Source organism: Heptranchias perlo, chromosome 5 (assembly GCF_035084215.1).
Source record: "Heptranchias perlo isolate sHepPer1 chromosome 5, sHepPer1.hap1, whole genome shotgun sequence".
Lineage (NCBI taxonomy): Eukaryota > Metazoa > Chordata > Chondrichthyes > Hexanchiformes > Hexanchidae > Heptranchias > Heptranchias perlo.
The window spans coordinates 69,644,005-69,669,108 of record NC_090329.1 but is presented as its reverse complement, the minus strand read 5'-3'; the positions used below and the strand labels follow the sequence as shown (position 1 = coordinate 69,669,108).

The 25,104-nt window shown below is 41.7% G+C and overlaps 1 protein-coding gene across 2 annotated transcripts in view; it reads right to left on the bottom strand.

The window, feature by feature from the left end:
• Positions 1 to 25,104, bottom strand: part of ptprk (protein tyrosine phosphatase receptor type K) — a 539,056-nt gene that overhangs the window by 6,592 nt on the left and 507,360 nt on the right. For both annotated transcript variants that reach the window (XM_067984566.1, XM_067984567.1), the window contains 6 exons: positions 21,656 to 21,805; positions 19,512 to 19,685; positions 18,172 to 18,303; positions 15,580 to 15,705; positions 2,702 to 2,865; positions 1,943 to 2,078 (listed from right to left, as the gene is read on the bottom strand). In XM_067984566.1, the coding sequence (XP_067840667.1) occupies positions 1,943 to 2,078; positions 2,702 to 2,865; positions 15,580 to 15,705; positions 18,172 to 18,303; positions 19,512 to 19,685; positions 21,656 to 21,805 (882 nt within the window). The remainder of the gene's footprint in view (positions 1 to 1,942; positions 2,079 to 2,701; positions 2,866 to 15,579; positions 15,706 to 18,171; positions 18,304 to 19,511; positions 19,686 to 21,655; positions 21,806 to 25,104) is intronic.

Here is a 25,104-nt window from a genome sequence, read left to right as displayed (position 1 = left end):
CACCATTCCACTAATGCAGGAGTTGGACCCCTCCATCCTCTACATTATTGTCGAGAGTGCGCGTGGCACCTGTTCCAGTACCTCGCAAATGTGCTGCTGCCTCTCGATCATTCGCCTTTTAAAGGATGGCCACCTGGGGTTCAGCATCTGCGTCCAGCTGAGCAGAGCCTGGAGAGGAGTGCTCCCACCGACGCAGAGTCTCCACAGCTGCCCTTTCCACCAATGTCTGCTCGTGCTCACTCGTGTGTGGTGACTCGTCAGGTTCCAACCCAAATAACTGATTACTAGGACCCACCGAGGTGTGAGTATCTGCGCTGGTGGATGGCTCACTAAGATGTGATGGTGTGCCCTCAGAGGCCAGGAGCTTCTCTGAGGAATCGCCCTCTCCCATCACTGAGGTCGTTGAAGGGCTGTAAGAGAACAGAAGGCAATATTAAGCATCATCACAGATGTATCATGTTGCGATGAGCATACTGAGGGGTGTTGAACATGCCAATCCATTGTTAACATCAATTCATATTGTGTGTGATGAATGTTAAAGTTGTGTCACCAGACGTTTGTGGGGTGCCACTCTTGACGTCCCCGACGGACAGGCACTCGAGGGTGCAGCTGATCTCCAGGGCCGCCTCCTCCGCCTCTGTGAGGATCACTATTTGTTGTGGCCCCCCCCCTCCAGTCCTCGCCCTCTCACGTGCATTTTGTGCTCTCTTCTCCTAGAAGGGGAGAAAGTACAGACGTGTGAGTGAGTGATGGTGAAGTGGCCTGCCGATGAATGTATTGCTTTGGGTGAGGCTGACCGTGAAAGAGGTGCATCAGAGGGTGAGTATCAGAGAGGTACATCACATTGGATCAGGATTGGGGGTGGTAGTGGTGGGGTCACAAATGGGGAGGTGAGGAAATGCTCAGGAAGTGAAGGTAAATTGAGGATGAGCCCTAAGTTGGTGTGAGGAGTGAAGTGATGGAGTAGTCTTGGCAGTGCAGAATGAGTTTGGGTGAGGGGGGGGTGGCGGGTGTTGTGCAACACAGAATGCAGGAGAATCAGTAAGTGTACTCACTTTTGCTGACGTAGTTAGGTCAATGAACCACTTCCTGCACTGGACCCAAGTGTGGGATATGTTGCTCCTGCTGGTGACCTCCTCTGCCACCTCGAGCAAGGCCTTCTTGGTGGCAGAGGCAGGGCGCTTCCTCCCGTCGGCCGGGTAAAATAGTTCACTCCCCCTCCTCAACCCGGCCAGTAGCACCTCAAGTGAGGCATCGCTGAATCTTGGAGCAGCCTTGCCCCTGTGCTGCTCCATTGTGTCTTCTTGCTCCTTGCTGCAGCAAAATCCATTGGAGCAATGGCCCTTTAAATACAGATGCTCCAGCTGACAGCCTGTCACGTGGACGCGCAGTCCGCCCGCTACGCAGCTTTCGGATGGCAAACCCGGAAACTAGATTAATGGCCACCAATTAAGTCGCGATAGCATGGTGAATGGTAAGTTTTTATTATTCGCGTTTGCTGTGCACCCATTGACCCTCCTCGCTGCCCTTTTAAAATTGTGCCCATGATGTCACCCAGTAATGATATCTCTTCCCTACTACCCAGAATTGACACTGCAATTTTCACCCTTAACTGAGTGAAGAGGGGTCAAGCCTGTACTCTTGCATCCAATGGTACTGAGAACATGTACTCCAATATTTAGCACCGACAGCACTACAACTTGCATTTAATTTTAGTATCCACAAAATGGGTGAAAGCTTAAAATTTACAGGGCTCTGGGGAAAGAGCAGGGGAATGGGACTAATTGATTAGCTCTTTCAAAGAACTGGCACAGGCACGATGGGCCGAATGGCCTCCTCCTGTACTGTACCTATGATTTGTCTAATACATGCAGCTTCACCTATTTTGTGCATTGTGAGGAGAATGGAAGGGAAAACGTATTCAATTCAAACAATTTCTCACCAGGGTTTCCACCATATTTGGTTTATTATTCCGAAGTGTCTTTACTCCATGGAAAACATCAACCACATTTTGTCTTTTGATCATTTCACATGTGATGTTAATGGCACAGAACATGCCACTGCGTCCTCCTCCATTTCTGAAATGTATCAAAGAAGAACTAATTTTTAAAAATGTGCAATTTTCAAATTATCATTTTTGCTTTATCATCAAAGTGTTTATATTTTAAATCTTTCTAAAGGCTTAAGAAAAGTCCTGCTTGTTCGTACTCATTTTCCTTGTGAAACAAAAATGGTGCATCGTATCTGAAGAATGTTTTCCGATTGAATACACTGTTGCACTTTTAATGATTTTCATAATTTACTTTGTTACAAACATTCTAAAGAGGGCTATTTTTCTTTTTAAAAACATGTCATACTAGTGTTGACAACTCCATTCACAGGTTTCCCCATCTAAACTTGTTGAAATCCTTCTTAATAATTGTTCCTTTAACAGAAGAGATATGGACATTGAATTGCTGCCACTGCTGATTATCATTTTTTGTTTGCCATTGCTGGCTGCAATTTTCTCACTCCCGCACACTGAATCTATAAGCAGACCTATACATATAAATCGAAATCACTACATCTACTGTGAGCTAAAAGGCACCCTGTAAATAAAAACAGACAGTGCAGTGCAAACATGCGCACCATTGACAGCAGTTGTAAATACTGAAAACTTGTGGGACCCAATATGCAAGGAGTAACTCATGACATTACTCACAGACAGTGAATTATAGTGCGTCCTTCTCCTTCATCACATTCTTCTTGCCATTTATCAACCTGAAGAATTAACTTCAGAAATGATCGCTTTGAGGCAGGTACTTCCCTGTGAGCAGCCCATCCCAAGTACTGGAACTGCTGCACCATGAGATAACCTTCTTGGGGCTGAAGGATTAAACAAAGGACAGAAATTGACATACCAGCTTCAATACAAAAATAATAACTGGCTGTTATCACCAAGTCTAGTTTAGCTTGCTAAAAATAATTGCAACTGCTTCCAGTGCAGAAAATACAGATCAGGCTGCATTTCTGTACATACATTTCCAGCAAATCATTCATCAGCTTCCCTTGCTGCAGTTTCTGTTAGTGGAACGATCGTTCACGCAAGCTATTGTATTACACAGTACCCAGGGAGAGTAAAACACGTTGACTCTAATTCACCCTCCTTCTCTGTCGTTCCTCCGTTTCTTTCTCAATCCTTAAATCTCATTGGTTAAGGAGATAAACTGACTGAGAGAACTTATATAACTTACAAAAGCCATCAACTATCCCCAAAAAACTCAACCAAAACTATAAATTTTAAGAGTGAGGTAACATACTTCCTTAAAATTACTTGTGTGGCTGAGCAGACACAACTTTTTATTGCTGGATCTTGCAGGAGCAGGACATCTCGCAGCGAATGCCATTAGTTACACTTTTTCCAGCACCCTTCAGCTCGAAATTATTTTGCTAGACATGCTAGAAGTGCGAGCTGATAATGGTGTGGCGAAGGCAACAGGGCATCTGGGACCTTAGTGAATGGCAGGACCAATTCCCATTCTATACACAGCTAACTGTGTATAGAATGGGAATTGAAACTGGGACCTTCTGGTTTGCATGACTCAATATGTGACCACTTTGCATTCTGGAGTGGGCAGCTGACCTGCTCACAAGCTTCTCTTTTAAATAGTCTAAATATTTAAATCTCATTGGTTAAGGAGAAAGAAAGAAATAGAGGAATGACGGAGGAGGGTGAATTAAAGTCAAATTAGGTACAAAAAGAGAAATAAAGAGAGGGAAAGAAAGATTTGAGTAAGAGGGGGAAAAAAGAGACAAAAGGAAAAAGAAAAAAATGTTTAAATTAAAAAAAATTTAAATCTCCAACAACAATTTGCTACATGCAGGAATGAGATTGAACAGTTTAAATTGTTCCCTTTCTGAGCCAGAGGCGTTGATTGCATTAAGAATTATCACGTCGTTAAAAAAGTACTGACTGTGTTAAGTTCCAGTCCTAACTTTCTGCGGTGAGTTTAATGGGCAATTAATATGCAAATCCAGCAAATTCTTAAAGATAACGGGCAGGCTAAGGGCACGATGCCGTTTGTGCGAAGCAAGTTCTGGAGATTTGCAACTCACAGCGATTCTCTTAATCCCCTGAACTTGCTGGCCGATATGCACATTAATTATGTGTGCATCATTAACACGTCGTTATTTTTCCAGCAAGATCCAGCCTATTATGTCATACTCTGGAAATTACAGAGTTAATTTTTAGTCAAAGCATGATGATCAGACCAGAATGTCATTCAAATATGCATTTGGATGCAATGAGGTCACAGGTTTGCTGAAAGCTAAATACAATTTAATTCACTGTGCTATAAGTTACAATTGGTGTCAACACATTAAAGGCGCAAAACAGTTTTAACTTTTTTTTAAAAAGAAATAAAACAAGAGCAGGTTCTTGCTACAATGCAGAGGTTATAGCTCCTCAACAGAAACAATACAGAACACCCTCTGTAAAACAATAATTTTAGAAAACATAATTTTTTTCTATGGCACCCAAATATTAAATATATATCACTGCTAGCTGTGACATATGATCAACTGTCTCAAATAGAAACAAGTTACCTTAGCTTTTGAAGGTGACTAACTTATCTTGCTGCTTACCATTCCATTCCATTTATAACCCTTAGATATAGGTTTTCAAGGAGAGGAAGTGGTGATTATCATTTTTCTAAGCTCAAGAAAATCCAAGGACAGTACCCAAGTGATGCCAGGAGATAGTTTTTTTATTTCCACTGGTAGTTACAGTAACTTCACTTCATATCATTATATCTGGAACATTAGGGAACAGAAACCTTGCTTCGGCTAACGGAAGTTTTGCTTTTTTTTTAAAACTGAGCCCATTTTCTTGAAAGGAAGAGAAAAAGCACTGTTTCAAGTTAGAGTTAGCTTCATAAATTGAGTTTTTTTTGGTTCAAAAAATTGTACTTAATGTAATAAACTATTGACAAGTTATGAGAATACTACTATACAATCTTAATAATTTTCCCTTGACTTTCTTCCAGGGTTTTATTCATTGGCAAGACTATGTCTTGCAATGTATCTCTGAAATGTTGCAGAAGTAGTTGTTAGGTCCTAGTGATCCTCACAATAATTGCACCTGGCAAGAGATCTTTCTCACCGCTACTTACAAGTACATTAGGGGAAATTTTTAAACTGGGAGCAGGATTCAGGCAGGCTGGGCAAACGCCAAACATGCCCGACCTCGGCAGTGGGAGGCCTGGGTGGTTTAAGCTCCCGGACTTAATCTGCACGCCATGAGTGGTATTGGATGTTCGGGTGGCAGGAGACCACCGGCCGGCACCAAAGAGAAGCTTATTGGCAAGAAGTTCTTTGAGGACATAACGTACAGGGTGGATAAAGGGGAACCAGTGGACGTAGTGTATTTAGACTTCCAGAAGGCATTCGACAAGGTGCCACATAAAAGATTATTGCTCAAGATAAAGAATCACTGGACTGGGGGTAATATTCTGGCATGGGTGGAGGATTGGTTATCTAACAGGAAGCAGAGTTGGGATAAATGGTTCATTCTCGGACTGGCAACCAGTAACCAGTGGTGTTCCGCAGGGGTCGTCGCTGGGTCCCCAACTCTTTACAATCTATATTAACGATTTGGAGGAGGGGACCGAGTGTAACATATCAAAGTTTGCAGATGATACAAAGATGGGAGGGAAAGTAGAGAGTGAGGAGGACATAAAAAAACCTACAAGGGGATATAGACAGGCTGGGTGAGTGGGCGGAAATTTGGCAGATGCAATACAATATTCGAAAATGTGAGGTTATGCACTTTGGCAGGAAAAAAATCAGAGAGCAAGTTATTATCTTAATGGCGAGAAACTGGAAAGTACTGCAGTACAAAGGGATCTGGGGGTCCTAGTGCAAGAAAATCAAAAAGATAGTATGCAGGTGATCAAGAAGGCCAACGGAATGTTGGCTTTTATTGCTAGGGGAATAGAATATAAAAACAGGGAGGTATTGCTGCAGTTATATAAGGTATTGGTGAGACCGCACCTGGAATATTGCGTACAGTTTTGGTGTCCATACTTAAGAAAAGACATACTTGCTCTCGAGGCAGTACAAAGAAGATTCACTCGGTTAATCCCGGGGATGAGGGGGTGGACATATGAGGAGAGGTTGAGTAGATTGGGACTCTACTCATTGGAGTTCAGAAGAATGAGGGGCGATCTTATTGAAACATATAAGATTGTGAAGGGGCTTGATCGGGTGGATGCGGTAAGGATGTTCCCAAGGATGGGTGAAACTAGAACTAGGGGGCATAATCTTAGAATAAGGGGCTGCTCTTTCAAAACTGAGATGAGGAGAAACTTCTTCACTCAGAGGGTAGTAGGTCTGTGGAATTTGCTGCCCCAGGAAGCTGTGGAAGCTACATCATTAAATAAATTTAAAACAGAAAGAGACAGTTTCCTTGAAGTAAAGGGAATTAGGGGTTACGGGGAGCGGGCAGGAAATTGGACATGAATTTAAATTTGAGGTTGGGATCAGATCAGCCATGATCTTATTGAATGGCGGAGCAGGCGCGAGGGGCCGATTGGCCTACTCCTGCTCCTATTTCTTATGTTCTTAAGGTAAGCAATGTAGAGCCCGGAGCGGGGAGGCCTAAACTCTCCTTGTGCCTGTTAAGGTTTCCCTGTTTGGGCCTCTTCTGGTCCCACTCTTCTCACTGCCTTCGTCTGGCAGGAAAGCCAATGCAGGTTAGTCACTCAGGCCAGAGTTAAAATTGCAGTTGGGGCCCAATGATATCATCAGACCCCAATCTGCATATTTTTAAAAATGACCCCTCCGGCTTCAGGTAGGTGCTTTGCTGCCTACTCATAAAAGCAGGTTAAAATGGAAGATGGTGGATCCGTCACTTAGGCAATTTTAATTGCTTACCCACCCAGTTTCTGCTGGGCAGGTAGGATTAAAATCAACCCAATGTTTTTAAAATCAGACACAAAAATGTACAGAAGAAAGCTCCCTGGCCAATGCCAAACCTGGAGAATTTTATAACCTTAATCTCTCAGATAGCAAATTGATATTTCTTTTCCACTTAACTGACATTTTCTAGATCATTTGAAAGTGAATCTCAGGTCAGGTGAGACTGGGCAGAACTGCCAATGTGATGTATTTTAATTGCTGGACAGAATCTTAAAATCACATGCTCAACAACACCAGCAACAACTTGCACTTATATATCGCCTTTAATGTAGTAAAACGTCCCAAGGTGCTTCACAGGAGCCATTTTCAAACAAAATTTGATACCAAGTCACATAAGGAGATATTAGGACAGGTGACCAAAAGAGGTAGGTTTTAAGGAGCGTCTTAAGGAGGAGAGAGAGGCAGAGAGGTTTAGGGAGGGAATTCCAGAGCTTAAGGCCTAGGCAGCTGAAGGCACAACCGCCAATGGTGGAGCGGTTAAAATTAGGGATGCGTAAGAGGCAAGAAGTGGAGGATGCAGAGATAGGGAGGGGCGAGGCCATGGAGGGATTTGAAAACAAGGATGAGAATTTTAAAATCGAGGCTTTTCCAGACCGGGAGCCAATGTAGGTCAGCAAGCACAGGGGTGATGGGTAAATGGGACTTGGTGCGAGTTAGGATCTGGGCAGCAGAATTTTGGATGAGCTCAAGTTTATGGAGGGTGGAAGATGGAAGGCCGGCCAGGAGAGCATTGGAATAATCAAGTCCAGAGGTAACAAAGGCATGGATGAGGGTTTCAGCAGCAGATATGCTGAGGCAGGGCAGAGACGGGGGATGTTAGGGAGGTGGAAGTGGACGGTCTTGGTGATGGAGTGGATACGTGGTCAGAAGCTCATCTCAGGGTCAAACAGGACGGCAAGGTTGTGAACGGTCTGGTTCAGCCTCAGACAGTGGCCAGAAACATAGAAACATCGAAAATAGGAGCAGGAGTAGGCCATTTGGCCCTTCGAGCCTGCTCTGCCATTCAATATGATCATGGCTGATCCTCTATCTCAATACCATATTCCCACTCTCTCCCCGAACCCCTTGCTTTTATGTCTAGAAATTTATCTCCTTCTTAAATATATTCAGTGACTTGGCCTCCACAGCCTTCTGTGGTAGAGAATTCCACAGTTTCACCACCCTCTGAGTGAAGAAATTTCTCCTCATCCCAGGAAGAGAGATGGTAGCTAGGGAACGGAGTTTGTGGCAGGGACCGAAGGCAATGGCTTCAGTCTTTCCAATATTTAGTTGGAGGAAATTTTTGCTCATCCAGTACCGGATGGTGGACAAGCAGTGTGACAAAACAGAGACAGTGGAGAGGTCAAGAGAGGTGGTGGTGGAGGTACAGCTGGGTGTTGTTGGTGCACATACTCAATGTGTTTAAATCAGAGAGATGTTTTCATACATTGACTGCTTTTCTAAAGAACTAAAGAAAATTTTCAATGCAAATACAGATTAAGGATTTATTTAGCATATGAGGTTTCCTCCATTCCACTTATTTGACTTTCAAAACACCTTTTTAAGCATTTATATGGTTGTACAATGATAATTTAACCAATCACAATCTTCAGTTTAATCGTCCTTTAATTTAACAAGTGATAGGCTTTTGGATTACTAATTGCAGTTTAGTGAAGAGACCACTCATACTCCATTTTCTAATTATAGTTTCCTTGTTGTATACAACCTATTAAGTAACTTATGAGTAATTGTTTAGGTCATTGAGGGTTTCCAGTATAGTGATGGCTTGTGTGAGTTTAACTGTCTATTGGATTCCGATGATGCTCATGATAGTAATAGTGCTTGAACAATACAAATTCTCTACACAGGGTAATAGAAGGCCCAGTTTAATCAGTTCACAGGAGTCAACTTAGGAGATCTGATGATGTTTTGAGGTTGTAATTACCAGCTCTATAATAAAGTAAATTTCTTTTGAAATCTATGGTCCATGAAGACCTTAGTACTCGCCTTAAATATAACCAATATTTTATTACATTACATAATAATAAATTACCTACATCAAATGCCATCCAAAAGATGACCCTGCTCATTAGATGTGAATGCGCAGCCACTTTCTTTTGTAAAGATTGTAGCAACGCTTCTCATCTGCAACCACCCCCCACAACCCCCCCCCCTCCCCCACATACACCCTTCTCATATTTGAACGACAAAGTACTACACCACGCAGTGCATTTATCCACTGAGCCATCAGGAGAAATCAAATTTTCGATTTTTTAAAACTCATATACCGGAATTGTATCATTATGGTTTTAAACTGCAATCAAGTAATCAGTGATAGAATACCAAAAAGGAAAGTAGTATTTCTCAAAAAAAATTAAAAGCTTTCACCACTAATTAGATCTTACGACATGTGTGTATAATCCAATTTCACATCTTTACTCCTTTGTGGTGTTGTCATTTGGGTATTAGGAAGTCACCTAACAAAATAATGCCAACAACCTGAAATGTAGCCTCCCTGTTCCAGTGTTACTTCATAAGAGTTTTTTTTTAAATTGCCTGCATTAAGAATCCAAGCCATTTAAAAAAAAATGTTAACCATCCTTGAGTGAAACCTCAATTGTCGGCAACTGCAAATCCACCTGGAAAAATGCCATCATATAGTTGTTTGTGCACTGTGATATCCATCTTGACAAACAAAGCATGAAACATAAATTCCATGGTGGAAGGCTTGTGGACCAGCACTTCCATAATCAATAAAGAGCGATTGTATCTTTCAAGAATCAGACATTCCCATGGCTCACGTGTATCAATGGCTTGTTTTCCTTCTCTTGTCTTTCCATTCCCTTGAGACTGCCACCTTCTACACTATCACTTTTCATACAAAAAGAATTTATTCATCCACTGTTTCGATAGAGTAAGATTAATATTTCAGATCTGACTCTTCTGCTTCCTAAGCATTCTAACTTGACTTGCCATTGTGATTTTAGAACATTTTTAGCTTCATAAAATTACTCCTGCTATACCAATTTTTCAAAACAGTGATATTACTTTTTTTAAATTAAAAACAAATTTCCTGCGTTTGTGAGCTTGTATTTTTTCTCACTTCTACCTTTTTTGTTATTTCCGAACAACTTCTCATTTAGTCCCCTTAATATTTTTTTTCCAATGGAACACTTTATAAAATAGATGAGGGACAGCATTGCGGAGTCAAACAGTTCAGATAACCAAATCGCTAATTATGTTTACATTTTCTTAAATTTGATTAAAAACTTTATAACCCAATTTCATATTTGTCATTGCAAATTAAAACATCAAGATATACAATGGAAATATCGCTGATTATATATATTTCTCACGTAAAGCTAAACTAAATCAAAAACAACTTTGTCTGAAAGACAATTACAGGCCCTCCAAAAAGCCTTCAAGTCTCCCCCATCTTGCAATAGTATTTGCCTGGGTTGCCACCTTGTTTAGGTTAATTCTTATTTTATATTTTTGGTTTATCCCAGATTAGTATAGACTCTTTTATGATATTATGACATTCAATTTGAATACATCGATTCACAAATACTGGAGAGAACACAACCGAAACCCATGGCTAAAATCAAAACAGAAAATGCTGGAAATATACATTATAATTCTATGGATTCCTTTGTAGAATTACTTCTGGTAGGAAGTTGGTTCTTCTGTAAATAATTTACAGGTTAAATTGATAAATAAAATGACATAGGTGGGTGGTTGAAAATGTGCATTATATTACAGTGATTTATTCTAAATGCACAAACTGAATTTAAAAAAATGGGTACAATTCTCCTTTGATCTAATGCTACTCTTGGAATTCAATGCAAAATAGCTTTACATCGAGAATATGTGAAGTCCATTTAAAAAACAGCAGTACCTGTACAAATACTGCTGCAATACATAATTATCAGTTATTGTTGTTCGGAAGTTGTCAGATGCTTTACAGAATAGCAAATCGAAAAGTGTGGATTGCTTTGTTCAATCTAATGAGGCTAAATTACATCATCATTTGTAACATCAATTTACCAATAACAGACAGTCCTACTCGTCTTTAAATAAACTTCTTAGACATCTAGGTGAGTTTGTTATGGTAATTTAACCAATCACAATCTTTAGTTTAATGATAGGTAACAGCAATTATTTTCACTCCTCAAATCTAACTGGGCAATGCCAACGGTCACTTTTTTAAATTCAATTCCTCATTGATTGGTCCCATCTCAAACACCCTACCTCAGCACATGTTCACCGTCTGAAATCACACCATTCTATCAGACACACCTGATGCATTTTCAAGAGAGTTCTGCATACTTGTACAGTAACAAGAGGGCAAATATTTAAGATAATCACAAAAAGAATTGAAGAGGTTATAAGAAAATCTCTCAGTACACAGAAGATGGTTATAATTTAGAATTCTCTGCTACAAACAATTGCTGTAGTTGAGTCCCTAAATTCTTTTAAAAGTGAATTAGTTACTTGAAAAAGAGGACTCTTAAAAGGTCAGGTAGAGCAAGCAGGAGGGGGTAATTAAACTAAGTGGCTTGTGGAGAAAACTACAGGCACAGATTTGATGGGCTGAAGAGCCTGTTTCTTTGCTGTAACATTCCATGATTCATTCTATGTGTGCTTTCATAGGGTGGAAGTGTGGTGCAAATGAATTGGCTGTTTGTTTGAAATAAAAGTTATATAACCTTGCATCCATGCCTCAATTTCTTTGCAACTCAATAAGAAAACTAAAAGGTAGATCTCATGGACGAGATGGACATGGAGAGCGCAAGGCTATGACATGGCAGAGCCTGGGGTAAGGCTTGACTTGGTGGGCAATAGTAGGGTGGGGGAAACACCAAATGTAGTTGAATGATGGTCTCAATCTTGGTCCCAAATAAGTCCGTGAGCTCACACTTGTTGGAGGTGAGGGTGGATGGGGCAGGAAGGGGCGAGAGATTTAAGGAGACAGTTGGTAGTGAAGAAAATAGACCAGGATTATTTTTGCTCTACAGGATGATGCTGGAGTAATGGGCTTTTAAGTGACTTAGGCAAAGAGTTTTCTTTTCCAGGAGTGGACAGAGAAAAAAGGGGATCTGAAAGGGGATAGGGAGTTATGGGTGGTGAGGGATATAATGGGATGGTTAGAATGTGGAACACGCTACCACAAGGTAGCGTGTAGCTGGAGTCATACCTAGCACCAAGGAAGATGGTAGTGGTTGTTGGAGGCCAATCATCTCAGCCCCAGGACATTGCTGCAGGAGTTCCTCAGGGTAGTGTCCACGGCCCAACCATCTTCAGCTGCTTCATCAATGACCATCCCTCCATCATAAGGTCAGAATGGGGATGTTCGCTGATGATTGCACAGTGTTCAGTTCCATTCGCAACCCTGCAGATAATGAAGCAGTCCAAGCCCGCATGCAGCAAGACCTGGACAACATCCAGGCTTGGACTGATAAGTGGCAAGTAACATTCGGGCCAGACAAGTGCCAGGCAATGACCATCTCCAACAAGAGAGAATCTGAGCCTTGACATTCAATGGCATAACCATCGCCAAATCCCCCACCATCAACATCCTGGGGGTCACCGCTTAACAGAAACTTAACTGGACCAGCCACACAAATATAGTGGCTACAAGAGCAGGTCAGAGGCTGGGTATTCTGTGGCGAGTGACTCACCTCCTGACTCCCCAAAGCCTTTCCACCATCTACAAGGCACAAGTCAGGAGTGTGATGGAATACTCTCCACTTGCCTGGATGAGTGCAGCTCCAACAACACTGAAGCTCGACACCATCCAGGACAAAGCAGCCCGCTTGATTGGCACCCCATCCACCACCCGAAACATTCACTCTCTCCACCACCAGCGCACAGTGGCTGCAGTGTGTACCATCCACAGGATGCACTGCAGCAACTCGCCAAGGCTTCTTCGACAGCACCTCCCAAACCCCCGACCTCTACCGCCTAGAAGGACAAGAGCAGCAGGCACATGGGAACACCACCACCTGCACGTTCCCCTCCAAGTCACACACCAACCCGACTTGGAAATAAATCGCCGTTCCTTCATCGTCACTGGGTCAAAATCCAGGAACTCCCTTCCTAACAGCGCTGTGGGAGAACCTTCACCACACGGACTGCAGCGGTTCAAGAAGGCGGCTCACCACCACCTTCTCAAGGGCAATTAGGGTTAGGCAATAAATGCTGTCCTTGCCAGCGACGCCCACATCCCATGAACGAATAAAAAAAAACAAGCAGTAGTTGAGGCGACTGGCATAGATATATTTAATGGGAAGCTAGATAAACACATGAGGGAGAAAGGAATAGAAGGATATTTTGATAGGGTTAAACGGATGGAGGAGGCTTGTGTAGAGCGTAAACACCGGCATGGACCTATTGGGCCAAATGGCCTATTTCTGTGCTGTTAATTCTATGTAATCAATGTAAAATGTGATAAAGACCATGGGGATAATGGGGCTGCAGAAGATGATGGGGTCGACGGGTGGCCATGAATATGGGTAGGAGAATTTATATAAAGAGAGGGGCTTAGGGAGAATAGGATGGTGGTGAAGAGACAGCAAGGGGAGCTGAGATGGAGGTTGAAATCACTGAGGATGATAAGCCACTCACTGAAGAGGCTGAGGGAGGAAGTGAAGGAGTATGTCTCGGGGAGAAACTCGGGTGGGGCTTGGGAGGGAAGCAAATTATGAGGTTATTAAAAAAGAGGCGAGACGGGTGGAGTAAGTTGAAGTGGTCGTAGGAAGGGAAGGTTCCAGAGGAGGAAAAAGAGACCAAGGTGCGAATTGGCGTGAAGGGCCACGCCACCACCACATTTTTTCTATCCTTTTTTTAAATTCGTTCATGGGATGTGGGCTTTGCTGGCAGGCCAGCATTTATTGCCCATCCCTAATTGCCCCTGAGAAGGTGGTGGTGAGCTGCCTCCTTGAATCGCTGCAGTCCGTGTGGTGAAGGTTCTCCCACAGTGCTGTTAGGAAGGGAGTTCCAGGATTTTGACCCAGCGACAATGGAGGAACGGCGATATATTTCCAAGTCGGGATGGTGTGTGATTTGGAGGGGAACGTGCAGGTGGTGGTGCTCCCATGCGCCTGCTGCCCGTCTCCTTCTAGGTGGTAGAGGTCGGGGGTTTGGGAGGTGCTGTTAAAGAAGCCTTGGCGAGTTGCTGCAGTGCATCCTGTGGATGGTACACACTGCAGCCACAGTGCGCCGGTGGTGAAGGGATTGAATGTTGAGGGTGGTGGATGAGGTGCCAATCAAGCGGGCTGTTTTGTCCTGGATGGTGTCGAGCTTCGAGTGTTGTTGGAGCTGCACTCATCCAGGCAAGTGGAGAGTATTCCATCACACTCCTGACTTGTGCCTTGTAGATGGTGGAAAGGCTTTGGGGAGTCAGGTGGTGAGTCACTCGCTGCAGAATACCCAGCCTCTGACCTGCTCTTGTAGCCACAGTATTTATGTGGCTGGTCCAGTTAAGTTTCTGGTCAATGGTGACCCCCAGGATGTTGATGGTGGGGGATTCGGCGATGGTAATGCCATTCAATGTCAAGGGGAGGTGGTTGGACTCTCTCTTGTTGGAGATGGTCATTGCCTGGCACTTGTCTGGCGCGAATGTTACTTGCCACTTATCGGTCCAAGCTGGATGTTGTCCAGGTCTTGCTGCATGCAGATACAGACTGCTTCATTGTGTGAGGGGTTGCGAATGGAACTGAACACTGTGCAATCACCAGTGAACGTCCCCATTTCTGACCTTATGATAGAGGGAAGGTCATTGATGAAGCAGCTGAAGATGGTTGGGCCTAGAACACTGCCCTGAGGAACTCCTGCAGCAATGTCCTTTCTGAACTAACAATGGTGTGCAACCTCAATTTTTCTATTCTTTTCTTTCGCTCTCTAATTCTCTTTCAACACAGCTTGTACGTCACTCGACTTGCAAGCATTATGTAACGGCGTTTTTCTTGTGGCAAACTATTTGCAGTTGCGTGATTGTTGCCCATAGGTCGGCAGACAGGGTGGGAGGGGGCAGTTACAGTGCTGGACTAGATACTCTGTTGGGGAGAATAAAGATATCACATCGTTCAGCATTATCTTCACTCTACTCCAGATTCACCATTATACACAAAATAACTGATGTTTTCTTTTAAGCATATTTCAGTATAACTTTTCAAAAAAAATGAATGAATGAGAAATGTACCAATATTCAGGAGAAATCCTCTGTGCTCGAAATGTTGATGTGAATGAGATTAGCGATGTAGGGGTCAAAATATTATAAGAAATCGTAAATATTAATAGGAATGTCACTGTAAACTGAAGAAGTCCCAGTTTTTTTTCCTTTAAAAAAGGCTGCTGCAGATTATCTTAGCACTATTGGTGAAACAAAATAGTTTCATGTGCTTATAGCACTGATTAGGTGAAACACAAGTTCAAAACCAAGTGAACATTTTAAAATTATTACAGTAACAAGTTTGTCTGTGCAGATAGTTACTGAAGTGGGTTGAAATGAAGGATGGGAAGGGAAGGAGAGGACATGAGAAGCTCAAATAAATGCAGCTGTTTGTACAATAAAAAGCATTACAAGGACAATTTCATTTTAGCCAAGGTTCCTCGAATAAAATCTGCTGTAAGAACACTTACCCTTGTAAGATTGCATATCCTGAAGATCCGACTTACTAAATCACAATCCATTGAACAAGAAATGCATTCAACTTGGATTGGCCCATATCGAAGTGTCCCCTCTTCTGGCCAATATTGTGGACAACCCTAATTTACAAAAATAAATTTGTACTTCAGATCACACGTGGGCAGCAACGTAGCATATCAACATAATGATGAAAGCAACTTCTGGACTTTGGGGACTCTACAACTACTTGTCAATTCAACCATCTGTTATGGAGGAGGGATTCTCCAATAACACTTCAAATCAAGTTGTAATTATTAGGCCTTATTTACTCAATTTTATCAACATAAAAACTGCAAAATTGTTTTTTATGCAATTGGTGCATAAAACAATGTAACTTCAGCATGGGTTTGTGCAGTTACTCTAACAAACTCTCAGCTGTGCTGCTGTGTAGAATTACCAAGAGGAGGTTGCGTACTCTCACAGGGAGGGAGAGACAACCCATTCACAATTTTTCCGATGATGAAGCAGCCAACAGCAGGAGCTGGAAAACATCCAAGCTTGGGCTGACAATTGGCAGGTAATATTTGCGCCATATAAACGACTAATAAACAGCACACACAAGAAAAAGCCCAACCAACTTTCCCTGATCTTCCATGGCATTACCATCACCAATCCCTCACCATCAACATCCAAGGGGTCACTACCGACCAAATGCTTAACTGGACAAGTCATATTAACACCAAGGCTACAAGAGTATGGCAGTGGCTGAGTACTCTGTGATGAGTGGCTCAACACCTGACCCCTCAATAACTTCTCCACATTCTACTAAGCTCAAGTCAGGAGTGTAATGAAATACTCAGCACGTGCCTGGATGGGTGAACCATGCAGGACAAAGCAGTCCACTTGCTTGGTGTCACTGTCAATGGACTTGATTCAACCCCTCCACAACAGGTGCATTGTGACTGTAGTGCATACGACCTAGAGGATGCACTGCAACAACTCACCAACAGTATCTCTGCGACCTCCAAAAGTAATATCATGGGAAAACCATCACCTCCAATTCATCAAAATCCTGGAATTTCATACTTAGCACCATTATGGGAGCACCATCACTAAATGGACTGCAGTGGTTCAAGAACGTGGCCCACTATCACCTTCTCAGGGCAAAACTAAGGATGGCAATAAATGCGGCCTTGCCAGTGTCACCCACATCCCAAAAATTAATTTTAAGAAAGTATTACAGCATCACATTGTGGTTGTAGATAAAATAAAAAATTCAAAATCAGGTAAGGTGATTATTCCACAAATACAAAAATATTCAATGGTTCTATAAATTTATCTAGTCCTACATTACGTTATTCCATATTAGAAGCTTTCAGTACTTAAAGGGCTAAGGGGAATAAATTAGTGGGATTAATTTTCAACCTTGGTGGAGGTGGAAAACCGTCAGCATTGGATCGGCCATCTGTTATACATCCCACCAGGCAGGATGTATAATGGTGACCAATCTGATACTGTCAGTTTTCTGCCCCCACTGAAATTTAAAATGACTCCAATGTTCATGGCTGGATATTCACTGCTGTCAGGAGGTTCAAAGAGAGCGTATAAATCAGAATGGAATTCTCAATTTACTCCATTTTTGACGCAGATCTGATATACACACTATGCTCTGTTTGTTGAGAGTTAGGAGAGGAAACATCCTGGCCACATCCTCGCTGCCAGTTTACCCAAATTAGAACCAGCATGGGGGCTATTCCTGAGGTGTGTATGGTGTATGCCAATGCTGACTAAATGTGAGACATGATTGTCTGATTTTTGAACAAATGAAAGCTCTACTATAAACTGAGTTATCAGTCTTACTACACGACTGTAAAGACTATTGCTGAAAAAGCAATTATAGACTACTGTAAAATCATCAAAAAATGTAAACTTAGTCCTTGAGGGCAAAAAGATTCATGCTATGTTAGCAATTTTGCATGCATGCTTTGAAGATGAAAATTTCATTATGAGCAGGAACTGCACTAAGCCACCCACACTGGAAACAGATGCAAATAAGGTGCAGTTGACAAAATAATGGTGTTTTAGAATTAATATTTCCCCAAAAATCAAAGATAAGAACAAATTTTGAATACTAACATGTAAATAAATAATAAATTTTGAACATCCACTTAATGCTGGGATGGTTCACTGAAGTTGCATTTTTGAAGGTGTATTCAAAAAACATTTTATTGAAAATGGAACAAGATTTCTTCTCCCCTCAAAATGGTAGAAGGTAGAAATTTAAAGATCCATAACTCCACAAAGAAACCACTTTTAGTGATTAACCAAGTACTGGAAAATGCTATAAACATTATCAGGAGCAGAACACAAAATCACACTAATTTTACGCCAATTAGTTTGAGGGTCGATATTACGAATTATTGACCAATAGGGCATTTTGTTTATATAAAAAAGTTTATTTTTTCTTAAATATGCAGGAATTATTAATCAACAATCATCCCCAGTCTGCTTATTTGTGCTGCAAACTGTTTTAATGAATAAAAGCTTGGTCTTGGTTAAACATCTGAACCCCTAATTTTTCAGAATTTCAGGATCAATGCAGCTACCTGCACAAGGTCCAGCTCATTCAGCATTACTATAGAAGTACAGCCATAGTCATACACCAGTCTCCAGAAATCTTTGACTGTATTTGGCAAAGGATGCTGGGTGACTATAAAGGCAGCTGGTTGTCTGTAGCTCTGTAAAGAAATGAAGAACAAAAGCTTAAATAATTAAATGTTCAGGTTTTTTTTTAACTTATAGCTGGAAAGTAAAAAAAGTCAATTATAATTTGAGGGTAAGCTCAATCCATTTTTTTGCCCAGGTTCCCTGAACTACACACTAATAGATAGCAGCTGAGGAAATTGCTCAAAGGTTTTATTTCATGTTCTGACTGCTAGGTGTGCAGGCATAGCTTGCTACAACTCGCCTATCAATTTTCAATCCCCTCTCTTCCTTGGTCTCCCCATTCTGTGTCACCCTATATTGCTATAGCTGAAATTGCAATCTCATTGGTTGGTGGGAATGGGGGCAATCAATTTTGCTTCGCACCTTTTCTGTGGTGTTGCATAACACATATTGCAGCATTGAATCAAACTGAAAATAAAATTACCATAAAATACACATAGAATGATGCAGCACAGCAGCCCATCGTGTCTATGCTGCCTCTTTGGTAGAGCTATCCAATTAGTCTCACTCCCCATAGCCCTGTAAATTTTGTTCCCTTCATGTAATTATTCAATTCCCTTTTGAAAGTTACTATTGAATTTGCTTCCACAACTCTTTCAGGCAGTGCATTCCAGATCATAACAACTCTCTACGTAATTTTTTTTCCCCCTCACGTCGCTTCTGGCTCTTTTGCCAATCACCTTAAATCTGTGTCCTCTGGTTACCGACCCTCCCACCACCAGAAACAATTTCTCCTTATTTACTCTATCAAAATCGTTCATGATTTTGAACACCTCTATCAAATCTCCTCTTAACCTTCTCTGCTCTAAGGAGAACAACCCCAGCTTCTCCAGTCTCTCCACATCCTGGTACCATTGTAGTAAATCTCTTCTGCACCCTCTCTGAGGTCTTGACGTCTTTTCCAAAGTGTGGAGCCTGGAATTGAACACAATACTCCAGCTAAGGCCTAACCGGTGTTTTATAAAAGTTTAGCATAACTTCCTTGTACTCTATGCCTCCATTTATAAAGCCAAGGATCCCATCTGCTTTTTTTAAGAAAAAAACAGCCTTCTCAACTTGTTTCTTCCACCTTCAAATACTTGTGTACATACACCTCTGTTCCTGCACCCCCTTTAAAATTGTACCATTTAGCTGATACTGTCTCTCCTCATTCTTCCTACCAAAATGTATCACATAGCTGTTTTTTAAATAAAATCTAAAGTTAAAATGAAACACATACATCCATAAGAGCAGCACTGATGTAGTTGCTGCTTTCGCCATCTATGGTAATTAAGAATGGCAGACATCTGTCTGGTGGCAGTGCGTCCATGTATCGATTCTTCTCGTGATTCCTGGGAAGAAGAGCGATGCTGCAGTCTTCAGGTTGTAGTTGGGAAGATACAGAATTTAGTGTCTGTGTAGCAAAAGAAAGCAACATAGCTCATTAATAGCCATTGTACAACATAATGTTTTTCAATATAATGCCTGACTAATATATTCAGTTGGAGGAGTCACGTAGAGCACACCCTGTATAAAAATATGAATTAGTCAAACTACATTCTTTGGAGGCCAGGCAACACCAACTGAACCAGCAGTTTAATTAAATTTGAAACCGTCAAAATCAAAGCTGCAGTTTCAGCATTTCACTATCTGGTTAAGTACTGAAGACTAAACGACAATGACCTTGATTAAGCAGTACTGGTTAAATCCGTGCTGGGAATGGCTAGCTGCTAACGCAAAGCTCGCAGAAAGTGTATTGAGCTGAGTGCACACTACTTTACAGAGTAAGGGCGTTTGAATAATTAGACTAAGTTCCCAGCACTGTTTAGGCTTTGCACAGGCAGTTAGTCCAATGGAGGAATGCGAAAAATCTGTGGTCAACTGACTGAGCGGCGCAGTACCCAACCTCGATTGATGGCCATTAAAGTGGACATGCTACTGCATGAGGTACGAGGAGGATTGTCACATTTGGTTCTCCAGGGCCTCCTCCCCAAAGGATAACAGTGACCTTTACCTTCAGGAGGTGCAGCCAAGCTCAGTACATGGCCGCCATCGACAACGCTCTGCACTTTTGGGAGCCCCGCCAGCTGGAAAAAATTCTATGCCCTGTCAAACTTGGGCTTGCTTTCCACAGGAATGTGATTAACATGCTGTCCCTTTCAAACAATGCTGCTGCCTGCTTTGGCTGTTGCAAGTGAAACAGCAGGTGGAAGGAAGACTGTTGTAACAAACAGCTGAAAATAGAAGTCTTGCAATGCAAAATATCAGGTCTACCTAGCAATAAAAATGAATACACCAATCAAAATGCAGATAAAGCAATAATAAGGTAAAAAAAATTCTAACTTTGCAACCAACAAGAAGCCAGCTTGTACAGGCCAGGCCATCCACACATAGTTGCATCCATTTAAGATGATTTTTTTCCCAAGCTCATTTTGCATGAACCAAATTTGTCACCATAGATTTATTGAAGATTGTTCGGATACCGTGATTTAAATGCTGAATGCTCATCAACATATCAAATCTGTCAGTCCAAGTGATAAATGTTTTTAGTTCCAGTACTGTCTGCTAATCACACTTGCTTGTTTCAGCCTTGTGAACTTTTACACGCTGCTAGAATAAACAACCGGAGAAGTAAGAAAGGCGTACAACAATCAAATTACTTCTTATTTCAGCCAATCATAAAACAGGGACTGATGGTGTTGTGAAGTCTGCAGCCCACACCATCCTGCCGTAAGAATTTGAATGTACAATTGCTTTGCAATAATGGCAAGTGCTGAACTGGAATGTGTAGAACTCTAAAATGTTCCTTAGATCATGGTGTTCTTAAATAAAGTAAAATAGTTATTAAGTAGATACATAGTTGTAAGCAACATAAATAGGCAGAGAAAAACATGCAACAGAAAACAAATCTCAAAGAGTGTCCCTATCTGGCTCTGCAGAGTTCGCTGTAAATCAACTGTTTAACCTTTAAAGTGTTAGTCAAAGGATTTGTTACTTCATAAAATTCACTTTTCAACAAATTTTTGCATTCATTAAAATGAGGGACCTTAGTGCTAGGAAATGGAGCACTCCCATTTCAAGCATCAGTGCCAGATTCAAGCACTGGCCAGGTGATCAGTATGTCATCTAGTGTATTCAGTGTTTTTAAATGTGCTACACATGTACAGAACTGAGCATTTGTTCTTAAATTTTATTTCTGCTTTAATGAACGAATAAACATTGCATGTGAAAAGTTGAATATAGAATTCCCTCTCATTATAGATGTGTTCATTCGACCTGCTGGAAATTTCGTCATCAACAACAGAGGAGCCCAAACTTTGATAAAATAAACCTATTAGAAATAATGAGGCTTAACTCCACATCTTGTAGCAGAAGTTTACTTACTTGAAATTCATCTTTAAGTTGTGAGGAGTTACTCTGTGAATCAACTCTTATCATTTCATAATAGGTTGGCTTGACCTCGCATGTTGCTATTGATGTGTCCCCACACAAACAAGCCTCTAGAATGGCATCATGAATGAAAATGTATTGCTCCTTAAAAAAAACACATCCAGTTAGTATCAACTTCTCCCTTCACAGTTATTAAACCAGTTAATTGTATATTAGACTCTAACATCTCGGGGGATGTCGTTTACTGGAAAGAGAAACTCAAACAATTTGTCTCCAGTATAGAGAAGACTTCTCAGATATCAGGTTGCTAACACCAAGGAAGTTTTTGCCATTTTGCTGCAGGAAATGCCAGTTTTAAATATTAGAGTAAACCAGTCATTTACTTTTTGGAAGATCTAACTAAAATTGCTAGTTAAAATACATAGGGAAACCAGAAATATCAGTGCATTAAGGCTAAAACAGATAATATTTTTGAGTATTAATTCTCAGCACGCCACAGATAAATTCACTTGTCTTCTCATCTATGGGCTGCTTATACGTTTGTCATCAGTAACTATCTTACAGCTTTAAGATGTAAAAACACGTTGCAATGAGGTTCATCTATGACATAACTATGTCAATCTTTACTACTCTGGCTTTCAACTGACAAAAAAATACTTTGCAGGCAGATTTTAGCCAATACCCTCACCTCCGAGATAGAAGGGATGTGATTACAAAAGAATATGAAGGTAGTTTCCCCATCCCCCCCGAGAAATAAGATATGGAAAGGATCAATTAAGCAACAAAGGAAAAATAAAGTTAAAATAAGTTTAAAAATAGGAGAGGAAACAAAAGAAAAAGGAGTCACAAAGGATGACAACAAGCAGAATTAATGAGTTTATTTAAAAAAAATTAAATTGAAATTGTTTATTTTTGTAGTTTAGGTTTAATATCATAGTAATAAAGCTATGCATGAGATTTTATTATTGTAATACAAGTGTTTGTTTCAGCATAACAGTGTGGGAGCCAATTCACAAAACCATCTGGAGACTATCTCCCTGAGCCTGCCAGAGGTCTGCAATCTAATGAAACAGCAAATTTAACACACACACACACTCACTATATTATACCATTAGTCTAGCATTCAAAATATATTTTGTAACAAGAGCTAAGATGGAAGCGAGCTTCCCTTGACCAAACTTCGAAGTGGAGAGCACAGCCCAAATGCTAATCATATTGTTGGTCCTTTGAGAGACAATAGATATTCGATATGCAAACTACACCTACTGCAAATCAGTTACAAGTGTGCTTTCAATTGCTCGCTACTGCCAGTCTGTGAGCTTACAGACAAATTCGTTGGCCGGTAAATTCATCCACACTAAGCCTGTTCATCGGGAGTTAGCTGGCCTACTAAGCCCCCAATATGGTGGGCAGTAAGTGCACCGCCGCCATATTGGGAAAGGAAAAAAATAGGCCTCCTTTACCAATGACCAAAGCAGGCATTAGCTACCTTTGCATATGCAAATAAGGGGCCTAATGCCTGTTTGAGGCCTCCACTTCAAAATTGGTTTTCCCTGAGGCAGCTTCACTCAGGGAAACCAGAACTTGGGATCGCCTGCAACCTACTAGGTACGTTTTTCACATTTATTTACCTGAATGTGGAGCACAGAGCAGCAGGAGTGATCTTCCCGACCCCATATTTAACAAAAGCCCACCATCACTCCCAACGCCTGCGCTCTCTGGACCCGAACCCTGCCGGCCCAGGTCACCAGAATTCTCGACCCCAATCCACCCCCTGGCGTTGGTCCGACCTCTGGTCCCACTTACCCGATCGTGCACGCTTCTTTGTTGGCGGGCTATTGTGCCTCGCCGGCTCCATGATAATGAGGCCCAAAGCCCAATATCAGGAGGACCTGGGGCCTCACCATTCAGGTGCAGGGCATGTACCTGGATATGGCCAAATTTCTGGGCCATTATATCTTAAATAGCTGAATCACAGAATCATAGAAAGGTTACAGCACGGAAGGAGGCCATTCAGCCTATCAAGTCCGTGCTGGCTCTATGCAATAGCAATCCATATAGCCCTACTCCCCTGCTCTATCCCCGTAGCCCTGCAAATTTTTTCCTTTCACGTGCATAGCCAGTTCCCTTTTGAAAGCCACGACTGAATCTGACTCCACCACCCTCCACCCTAGCAGTGCATTCCAGATCCTAACCACTTGCTGCGTAAAAATGTTTTTCCTCATGTCACCTTTGGTTCTTTTGCCAATCACCTTAAATCTATGTCCTCGGGTTCTTGACCAATCCACCAATGGGAACAGTTTCTCTCTATCTACTCTGTCCAGACCCTTCATGATTTTGAATAGCTCTATCAAATCTCCTCTCAACCTTCTCTGATGCAAGAAGAACAACTCCAACTTCTCCAGTCTATCCACGTAACTAAAGTCTCTCATCCCAGGAATCATTCTAGTAAATCCCTTCTGCGCCCTTTCTAAGGCCTTCACATCTTTCCTAAAGTGCGGTGTCCAGAACTGGATACAATACTCCAATTGTGGTGGACCCAGTGTTTTATAAAGGTTCATCATGACTTCCTTGCTTTTGTACTCTATGCCTCTATTTATAAAGCCCAGGATCCCATATGCTTTTTTAACCGCTTTCTCAACCTGCCCTGCCACTTTCAATGATTTGTGCACATATATCCCCAAATCTCTCTGTTCCTGTACCCCTTTTAGAATTATGCCCTCTAGTTTATATTGCCTCTCCTCGTTCTTCCTACTGAAATGGATCACGTCGCATTTTACTGCGTTAAATTTCAACTGCTACTTTTCCCCCATTCCACCAGCCTGTCTATATCCTTTTGAAGTCTATCACTATCCTCCTCACTGTTCACTACACTTTCAAGTTTTGTATCATCTGCAGGTTTGGAAACTGTGCCCTGTACACCCAAGTCCAAGTCATTAATATATACCAAAAAAAGCAGTGGTCCCAGCAATGACCCCTGGGGTACACCACTGTACACCTCATCCAATCCGAAAAACTGCCGTTCACCACTACTCTCTGCTTCCTGTTACTTAGCCAATTTTGCATCCATGCTGTGACTGCCCCCTTTATTCCATGGGCTTCAATCTTGATGACAAGCCAATTTTCTGCAGTTTATCAAACACCTTTTGTAAATCCATATACACCACATCAACTGCATTGCCCACATCTACCCTCTCTGTTACCTCATCAAAAAACTCTATCAAGTTAGTTAAACACTTTCTTAAACAAATCCATGCTGGCTTTCCCTAATCAATCCACACTTGTCCAAGTGACTGCTAATTCTGTTCCGGATTATCGTTTCTAAAAGTTTCCCCACTACCGAGGTTAAACTGACTGGCCTGTAGTTGCTGGGTTTATCCTTACACTCGTTCTTGAATAAGGGTGTAACATTTGCAATTCTCCAGTCTTCTGGCACCACCCCC